Source organism: Medicago truncatula, chromosome 7 (assembly GCF_003473485.1).
Source record: "Medicago truncatula cultivar Jemalong A17 chromosome 7, MtrunA17r5.0-ANR, whole genome shotgun sequence".
Lineage (NCBI taxonomy): Eukaryota > Viridiplantae > Streptophyta > Magnoliopsida > Fabales > Fabaceae > Medicago > Medicago truncatula.
In genome coordinates this window covers 50,249,126-50,259,759 of record NC_053048.1, presented here as the reverse complement: position 1 = coordinate 50,259,759, position 10,634 = coordinate 50,249,126, and the positions used below count along the sequence as shown (strand labels likewise).

At 31.2% G+C, this 10,634-nt stretch overlaps 1 protein-coding gene across 2 annotated transcripts; it reads right to left on the bottom strand.

Moving 5' to 3' along the window:
• Nucleotides 1-3,763: 3,763 nt before the first annotated feature.
• Nucleotides 3,764-9,579, bottom strand: LOC25499489 (BEL1-like homeodomain protein 1). 2 transcript variants are annotated; one of them, XM_013594763.3, is made up of 6 exons: nt 9,356-9,579; nt 8,871-8,923; nt 7,488-8,307; nt 5,245-5,618; nt 4,938-4,998; nt 3,764-4,842 (listed from the first exon to the last, which is right to left on the bottom strand). In XM_013594763.3, the coding sequence occupies exons 3-6, from the start codon at nt 8,262-8,264 to the stop codon at nt 4,072-4,074; spliced, it is 1,983 nt and encodes a 660-aa protein (XP_013450217.1). In that variant the 5' UTR covers nt 8,265-8,307; nt 8,871-8,923; nt 9,356-9,579; the 3' UTR covers nt 3,764-4,071. The 2 variants fall into 2 exon arrangements, with proteins under 2 accessions (XP_013450217.1, XP_024626266.1); XM_024770498.2 differs by lacking the exons at nt 8,871-8,923; nt 9,356-9,579 and adding an exon at nt 8,466-8,604.
• Between the last annotated feature and the right edge of the window lie 1,055 nt (nt 9,580-10,634).

The window sequence follows — 10,634 nt, the reverse complement described above, 5'->3', positions numbered from 1 at the left end:
TTTGGACTGTTTTCGTATAGCATGAAGATGTAGCTCAGGTTGGTGAGTGTGACATGATTTGCCAACTGCCCAACACAGCATAATGCTTACGTATGATGTCCTGTGGTGTTTTTTTTACCCTTAGGGCCTGTTTGAATCGGTTTCCATTTTTAGTTTTTAAAATTAGTTTTATAAATCTATTTTTAAAAACTGTTTTTAAAAAGAGAATAAAAAAAAAAATCTGTTTGGAAAGCCAATTTTCTAAAACTATGTTGGAGATGAGAAAATGAGAAAACTCGTTTGCTAAGCTAATTTTTAAAAACAGTTTTAGATATGAGAAAATGAGAAAATTTGTTTGCTAAGCTCATTTTTAAAATCTGTTTCATGTAATATTTTTCTAAACTGACAAAAAATATTTAAAATAAATTAAGCCTAAATATTTTAAATAGTGACTTATATTATTGGTAACTGTTAGGCTAAATTATTTAAATATTTTAAATAATTCATGTGGGTACCTGACCTCCTGTTTCACACATACATATGAACCATACCAGTTACCAGTAATATCAGTCACTATTTAATCATAATACCTTAACAATGCATAAGACCAAAATGATACTAATAAATAAAGTTAGAGGACCCACATAACATAAACCTAATGTTTATTTGAATAAAACTAATAGAAAGGGAGTAAATGTAGTAACGGTGAGAAACTTAGAGGATCGAAATAAATCAATTTTTAGTTAGAGGACCAATCCGATATCAATTAAATAGTTAGAGGACAAAAAATATAATTCAGCCTAAATTAAAATTGTCAATACATATAAGTAGCACTAAAATAACAGTAATGAATAATATATTTCAAACTTAAAATTGCCATACACATAAATAGCACTAAAATAACCATGAAGTAAAAATATATTGTCAAATGCATTTTAAAAAATCGTACAGTAATCACTACATCAGTGATATTATATTTAGCAAATGATAGATGATTAGTAAAACTGCAATATATACATAGGTTGAGTTCGAACCTCGACCATCCCACTTATTCACATTAAAAGATAAATTTCTGTCCAATAAATTGACAAAAAAAATGAAAAGTAATATATAAAATGAGGTAATTAGAACAATGAGTTTTTATTCATTTATGGTGAATATGGAAACGGTCATTTGAAGAGTTTTTCTAGTTGCACCCTAGTTAATCATGGTTGCACCCCAAAATGACAAGATTACCCTTTCATAAAATTTGATTTTCAAAAAGCCTATTCCTTCTTTTTTGGTTACACCCCAAAACCCTTCTTCCAAAACCATAATTCTCCAATCGATCGATTGTGTTCTGCGAAGATTTTCAAAACCATACTTTCTCACGTCCATTCATGATTTCAAAGAAAATTCGAAGCAAATCAGGTTAGCAAGTGTTGTTCTTCAATCGATTGTGTTTTTCTTTTTATGGGTTCTCAGTTCTGATTTTGTGTTTTCCTTGTTCTGCGATTCACAGTTCTGCGATTTTGTAAACTCAGTTTAAGTAGGTTCATGTAAACTCAGTTTAAGTAGGTTCATGTAAACTCAGTTTAAGTAGGTTCATGTTAACTCAGTTTAAGTAGGTTCATGTAAACTAAGTTTAAGTAGGTTCATGTAAACTAAGTTTACATGAACCTACTTAAACTGAATTTAAGTTAACCTTGCCAATGTAAATTAAAACCGTAATCGTACAGTGCATCATTGCAGTTGAAGGAAAAAAATTGAAACTAGCAAATAGAAGAAGAAATTCACTTACTTATATCCAATTGAGTATGGATGAAAAATATTTTGATTCACTCTTTAATTTTCATGGAGATTGATATTGAACATCAAATTGTTTGATCGATCGCTTTGTGGGGTGAAAGAGGGTGAAACTCACTGACAATGAATAAAATTAGGGTTTTAAGAAAATTTATATAAAAGGACAATTTTGATATTATAAAATTTTTTAAGAAAATTTAGGTGTGACCAGAAAAACATGGGGTGTAAATAGAAAAACTCTCATTTGAATTAATACGAAAAAGAAACATAAATACACAAATAAAAGTTATTAAAAAAAACTCAAATAAAATAAAAATTGATTCTAACAGTGCTGCATTAAGGAAACGAAAGGCCAATGAAATACTTCAAACAAAATTAGTTTAAAGTTGTTACCATAAAAAAAGTTTAAAGTTGTATTTATTTACAATTCTGCCATTACACACTTTTCCGCATGTTTTCAATTTTCTGAATCTCTTCCTAATTTTGAAAAGCAAAACACATTTTACATGTTTCCGTTTTTTAGTCGTGAAAACTGAAAAACAAGAAACAGTTTTTAAAAACTCTTTCAAAATTAGTTTATCAAACAGGTTATTAGATTTTTCTTTTTCAAAAATTGAAAAAGAGTTTTTGAGAAGTGTTTCAAACATACCCTAAATATCGAAGAAGAATGCTTTTCTTGGTACTAACTTGGAAGGACCATCATATATGAAGGTAAAAGATAAAATAGAAGCTGTTTGTGTGAGGTAGTTGTGCATAGTTTTTGATTTGGCAAGAAGATTAAAGTTTAAATTTGTGTCACGATGTAACCTGCTAAAGGTAATCTATGTAGCTGGCATGACCCGAGACATTTTTGGAACTTTAGTTACAAGCGGTTGAATAGCTACTGTGCGTAGCAGAGATAGAGGGTAGATATCAACAAGTGTTTCTGGTAGAATAACATTAAGGAGCTGTATGTAGTAGGTGTGAGAAAGTGTGTAACTCCTTTATTCATAAGTGCTAATTTGACCATTATTGCTTGAGTTTCTTCACTACCCACAACATGTAGTGGAGGGTTGGAAGCTGATAAAGATTATTTCAGATACGTAACGACTATGAAAAGCCTATTAGAGATGTTCCAAAATGACATGCACATATTTGCATGGACAGAATTCCAAGTTAAAAATTAAAAGCCAAGCTTTTTGTCGTTGTTTTACATGTTTATCTAGAAAACTTAAGAACCTTCATTTTCTTCTTCTTATAATCAATACTTGATTATTATTTATAACGGTAAAATCAATGAGCATTTTACGATTGTCTCAAATTGAAACATCAAGTTTTAAACAATGAGCCGACTTCTCTTAGACAATAAACAACGTCAATACTAAAGTTACACAAGTTAATTTAACACATGTTTTTTAAAAGAACACATAATTAGTTTTTGTTATGGTGTCAACATATTGTAATATTTAAATTAGCTGTATAAATATCTATATAATGTGATATTACTGAACATTTGTGTTCTACATTTTTATAAGGAAAATGCTACATCGAGCGAGAGAATATTTCCCGAATTCACCCCGATCAATATAATTGACTGTTTGGCACCACTAACCATTTAATTTCCACAAAATCTGAAACTTGATGACATCACCAGTTTTGTTTATTTCTTAATTAACCCATTATATGCGTGTTCGTGAAATTAGGCGGGAAATATAGAACACTTTGGCAATTATCCGTTCCCTTGCATTTGCATATTAAATTCATAAAAGAGTGTTGTATAATTGCATTGACTTGGGATAGAGACAAAGGATATGAATCGAGTATATGTCATGAAAGATCTCATGTTACGTTAGCCAAATGATCTGCGCATATGTTGTGTATAATCTTCAAGTATATATATTTGTAGCCCCCTCCTCGTGGATACAACAAATAACAAATCAGCCACTACCACAGGGCACAGGCTCATAGTTGTTAAAAATGTAAATTATAATTGGTTTTTGTTTATTCAACAAAGGATATCGCACAATATCACAACATATATTCCCAATCAAAGATATATAATTGGTATCTATACCAAATAAAAATTTATGACACCAACCCATCTATAGAAATTACAAAAATAATATACAACCTCAATCATATACCATCAAATCCTAAGCTATATTCTAAGAATTCAAATGGTTCTATGTAGAGTATAAACCTATACTAATGTAAAAATCCTTCTTTCTCTTTACACTACAATTTTTCAATACTCCCTTTCATGAGAGAGTGTGATAAGATGAAAGAAATTTCAGCAACCACATTGTTCACCCTTCAATGTATTATTATTTAGGACACAAAATCTGGTAACAACTGTGCAGCAAACCTTTTTGGGTTTTGCATGTTGATACTTTCATATTGAGGAGAGGAAGTGTTTATAGAACCAAATTCATTTGGTTCACTTATATCAATGCTTCTTCCTAGTTGAATGTTTTGGTTTGGTAGAAATGTTTGATGATTTCCTTGTATTGAATCAAGACCAAGAGTGAGTGAAACATTATTACTTGAAAACCTTGGTGCGAATTGTTCTGAGTCAAACCTACCAATATCACCAATTGGGTATTGTCCAAATCCACCAATGAAATTTGTTTGGTTTCCCATAAAAGAGTAACCATCTCTATTTTGTCTGTCATCACCAAATTTCATTGATAGTTCCTCATTATTTGCCTCATTGTGCTTCACATCAATGAAGCTATTAGGGTTATGCATAAGTTCATGGTTCCTTGGTTTTTTAGGACTTCCTTGTGGTATCCCTTCTAGTTCTGATGATCCAATGAAGCTAAATCCTGAATTGTTTCTAACATTTCCAACAAGTGGTGATGTTTGTGGTCTTGAAACAGAAATTAATGGAGTGTCTTGGCTTGTGGAAATGTCTTGTGTGGAGTTGTAACCTTTAGGTTCTGTTTCAGAGGTGAGAGCTTTTTCTTGAGAGGATGTTATTTTCATTGAAGAATCTTCGTTGCTCTTACTTTGTTCATTTTCCTTCATTTCTTCTACGTACATTTCTTCCACCATTGGCTTCCAAAGCCTAACTCTAGCATTTATAAACCAATTTGAAACCTGTTACAATTCAAAAAAATTTTTATCAACACTTTGAATTTGAATATGCCAAAAATAAGGAAATAAATTATTCCACAATTATATTGATTGATCACCTGGCTCCTAGTAAGCCCTGTTTGTTTTGCAAGCATGTGCTTGTCTGAATCCTTTGGATAACTGAAAACAAATTCTGTAATATCAGCATAAAATTGACTCCGAGCATTTATACATCGTGAGCACGTGGCATGTCACGATGTTCAAGAAAGTGTTGTGTTCGACACAAACACGACATCGACACTTGTAATTACATTAAATTATGTTATTTCCTCAACATTTTATTGGTATCAACATGTTAGTGTCGTGTCTATATCCGTGCTTCATAGTTTGAGGTAATAAGAGTAAAAATTTGAAAAGTGCACTTACGGGTGGAGGAAATGTTCAAAGAGCCAAGCACGAAGAACAGATACAGATCTTTCAGGTAATCCTCTTTGGGGTCTCCAAGCATTATGCTGGATCATTCCCAACTGTTGTAGAGCACGTTGTTGACGTAGTTGATGATCAACATATTTGAGCCTTGAACCTTCAATTTTACCTCCAAAGCAATCCTCTTCACCCAAACTCTTATTTGTAGCTTTTATCTGTCCTGTTATTGCATCTTTCAAACACCGAAACTGCTTTGAGATTGTTTGCAGTGCAAGGGCAGTGTAAGTCCTAGCGGAGCCGATTCCGGCGGCTTGCTCGAACGAGGAAACAACAATCTCCATTTGATGGTGGTACTGTCTGTACCTTTGCTCCACCTTCAACCAACAAGTAAATTTTGTTTAGATAGACATTTAACAATAATCTTTTATTTTTATTTTTATATCATACCGTTAATTTCAACATGTAATTATAAAAATGACACGATGTGACAAAATAGTGAATTTTCATTAAATATTTATGTAAAGTCAATTTATATTTATAATTCATTTCATTTAAATCCATACAATTAGTTTTATTGAAATGATTTATGCTATTCGTCTCTATTTTCATGAACTAAATTGACACACTCAAATTACTAGTAGAATCAAAAGTTTTTATTAAGTCTACTTTAAAATTTCACTAATATCAACAATTAATTAGGTTACACCTTTTCAAAGGACAAGAGTAAGGACTGCACCACCCACTATTGTTGACTCTAAGCCACTATGTTTGACGACCTTTACTTAAAAATATTGTATTCCCATTTATGTCATTTATTGCTTTAGTATTATTTCTACTGTAGATTGACCAGTGTGATTATTACAAATAGGGACAATATCCATGTATATCCAAGTTTCAAGCTAAAAATTGAGTTCTATCTTTTGAGATTTGAGAGTATATTCACTCTATGCTTTTTGAGCCTCAATCTAGTCAGCAGTCTTTCTTAATTAAGTATTTAAGTGAGTCTGGCTTGTGCACATTTAAATATCTAATCAATATCAATTCTTCACAAATAACTCCATGCACGTCCAAATAGTATATAATTCATAAACACCAAATAAGCTCTACTAGAGAGATGAGAAAGTTGGTGCCTCTATACCTTAGATTTGGTATCAATAAGTACGCATCAAAGTGAGCTAGCTCCAAATTAATGGGGTACCAGAGAAATACTATTCCTAAATAGAAATCTAAGGCTAATATACCCAACAATATAATGGATGGCCTGTGTCCCTAACAAACCTTTCTTTAGAGTATCTCTAGCTAATGACAGAGGTGATTAAATGGCAAGTACATATCAAGAAGTTAGTCTATTTTATTAAAAAAAAGAAGTTAGTCTATATCGAGGCAAGAGAGACATCATACTTTTACCTAAAACCTTAAGTCAATAAGTTTATGAGTCCTTTTACTTATAAGGTGTTCAACCTTTATTTTTTTATCCGATGTGGAACATATAACTCACACTTGCACACAACAACAACATCAAGGTTAAATTCTAAATGGTGCCTACCTAGCAATAATACCAGCATGTATACTATTCCTTGCAACTTATAAGGTCCACGTACGTACCATTGACTGTGATAAAATATTAATGTAAGGATGTTGAGTTTTTTCTTTGGACAGGCCAAATCATGTTGAGTTATTGTTAGAATTTCAGATGATCATAACCCGTTTCCATAAGTACAAGAGTGGTTTTTTTCCAAGGTGTTGAATTGGAGGGGTAGTACTAGTAGTTCTATTGAATACACCAGTTAAAAAAATTGTTAAAATAAATAACTTGTACAAGTGAAACCACTTAAATACTCGAATGACATAAAAACTGGGAGTGGTGGATTTTCATTCATTACATTGCAATGATAAATCAATGAAAGCAGTATACGTCATACTTGTAACAATCTTGCTCAGTTGCTCCACTTTAGCAAAAACAATTCTCCACGTAGAGAAAAAAAGTTAAATATAATTTTAGCACTACAAAATGTCAAATTTCTAATTTTAAATCCTATAAGATTCGAAAGATTATAACGAGTTAAAATGGCCAAAAAATTATATTAAACTTTTTTTTTTGAACAAGAATTATACTAAACTTATAAAATACATAATTATAATTATATTCACCAAAAAAATTAATCTATAAAAAAATATCATAGTTTGAATTGATTAATTATTGGAAATAGCCAAAATCACATGAAAGTGAAGAAATGAAATACCTCATCAAGCATGGTAATTAGCTTAGCTTTCTTCATCTGTATTTCTTGTCTTTCAGCTGTTGATAGTTCAGAGCTACGTTTTCCACTCCCCTCTGCACCACCAATGATTGATCCATCTCCTCCACTACCAACTCCCGATGATTCTCCAATATTCACCTTGCTCATTCCACCACCACTCTTCTTACCCAATTCAACACCACTATTCACATTCACAACCTCTTCTAAAAGCTCATGTGCAGCCCTTAAATATTTGGAGCTCAGAATCTGAATCCCCGGATTCCCATTGTTATTATTGGTAGTAACACCAGAAGCTGGAGATGGCGAACCACCAGACATAGAAACGAATCTTGCGGGCTGTGAAGAGAGACTAAGAGACAGTCCTTGTTGAGCGCGTGGTGTATCACGCGCTGCCGTGTTGGGGTCAATTGTGTTCCATTGATTGTACTGCACGTGTGGAAGGAAGCCATGCAAAGAAGGTACAACGTCATGGTGCGCGTGGATTTGGTGTTGTTGGTGGTTGAGAGGTATGCCAACGAATTGTTGAGTGTTGGAAGGTGGCGCGTGAGGTGAGAAGGAGTTGTTTTCCGCGGCTGTGGAGTTGAGGAAAACATAGTTACCGGCCGTGGCATGAGAAGGTTGTTGAGCTTGTTGTTGCTGTGAAGCATCAGAATATTGTATATAGCTTGGATTCATGAGAACAAGTGTTTGAAGTCCGTCGGCGCCGCCGCCACCACTTGATTGGATTTCAGAATTACCACCATGATAGTACGTTGCCATTGTTTTTTGAGTAAAAATATGTTGTTGTTACTTTGTTACTTAACTGAAAAATGTGAAAAGAGAGACAAGTACGCTATTATTAGTTACAATAACCTTTCTAAGTTCACACACACCACAAAACACAACCACATGTTTCAAACACAACATAAAAAAAGACCAAACAATGACAAACACATGCAATTGTATACAACTACCATGTACCTTCAACAAATTATGATGAATCTAAGCATATAATTTGTAGATCAACCCATTAAACAAGTGAATTCCCAATTTTGATGCTTAGTAATTTGGAAAAAAAACAGTGAAATGATAAATCTGAAAATAATCTTCGAAATTAATTTGTGCATGATTTTTATATGTTGTCATCATGATAAGCTTGAAAATTGGAAAAAGAGAATGAAAAGGAAATAAATAGATGAAGCTTGTAGATTTTTTTTTTTATAAAGAAACAGAAGATATGATGTATATATATATATATAAAATAGAGTGATTGAGAGAAAGATAGATTGAGACAGAGAGAAGAAAGAATTAAAAGGAGATAAATAATTTTATATTATATATATGAAATGATAATAGCTATAGTATTAAATATATATGTGTGTATACCTGGTGTGACGGATATTGAAAGACACACGTGCTTCATGATCTTGTAAACTAAACTGCAAAGAAAAGAAGAATTTGAATTAGAATGACATAAAAACTAACCTATAAGAAACGGATTTTAGACAAATAGAAGAAGAGAGAAAATATGGACAAAGCGCACACACACACGAAGAAGCTAGCACAGTAACTCTCAACCACCAAAGTAAAACATAGAAGAAAAAAAACATCAAATCAAAGTATATTTAGATTAATCAAAATCACATGTACACATGCATATGGAACATCTATCTATATATCTTTGGGATTTCATCAAAGAAACCTCTCTGCAATTTTACTCTAAACTTGAAAAAGGAAAATTAATATAAAAAAAAGAAGTTCAAGAGAGAAATGATTAAAAAAGACTTAGGAAAAAGATAGCCATCTTTATTCACCTCATTATCCACATATATTTTACTTGATTGAGTGTGTTTTTTTTTAGAGAATTGTACCTGTGAATAGATCAGAAGAAGTAGTTTTGATTTGACCTTGTTCTTTTCAAATCATTTGATGCAAGGCAAGCATAAACAAAGCAAACTTTGATGAGCAACAGAGAGAACTTTTGAGGGAAAAAGAGTGAGAGAGAGAGAGAGAGAATGGTTTTATGAGCTGAGAAATCTATAAAAAAATATATAATGAAAATGAAAATGCAATCAAGGTGTGTCAGAAGATACAAACAGCTGAAAAACGAGGAAACGTCTTCTTCTATAATGCTTAATTAATTAATTTTTTATTTAAAAAGAAAAAAATGAAAAAGGAAGATGATGATGGACAAGAAAACGGGTGGAGGGATCTCATTGCTCAATTCTTCTATAAATATCTTTTTGTCGTTTTCTTTATTTTATTTTTTATTTTTCTTTATTATCTTATTTGGGAATTTTTTGTGGTTGGATGCCTGTGTTTGAAGATAAAGCAATTAAATTTCTAAGGAATACAGAACCAACCACCGTAACACCAACTTTAATGCTTTCATAGCTCAAAGTATATTTCTATTTCATGCTAACAAATGTCTAACGACATTGTTTAAGAAATTTATGAAAAAATTGTCTTAAAAATATTAGTTAAATATATATATATATATATAAAAAAGTTATAATTACATAATTTTTTTTATATATATGTTATTAGACACTTGTTCATAATTTTTCCATAACCAATTTATTTTCTTAGATTATTTGCAGTTATATTTATTTCCTTGTAATGATTATCTCTATTTGTTTGATTTGTATTTTGTAGGTACACCATTATATATCTCTCTCTTAATTTTTGATTATGTATATCATATGATGCTAACAAATATTCAGAGAACATTATTAAAAAAATAAAAAAAACGAAAATTTTATCTTGTAAAAATAAGTTTTGTTTAACATACATGAATAACATACTATTACATTATGCATAAGTCTATTTTTTACTATTGGATTAATATATCATATCATATTTTATTTAGTATAATGGTAACATTTATTAATTCAAAGATGGCAACAACGTTGTGCATAGTGCAATACTTATCTTCCTTATATACCATAGACTTATCGGAAATATGAGCCAAACTTTGTCAAAATGATGAGTACATATTTTTTAGTCAAGTTTTAATTCTTTAAACAACAATACCTAAAGAACACTCTTAAGCATTTTCTATATAATATATGAGATGTACACATAAATTATATTGGTTAATTAGTTACACTGCTTGCTTGTTTTCATTGGTAATTATAAATGTCTATACTA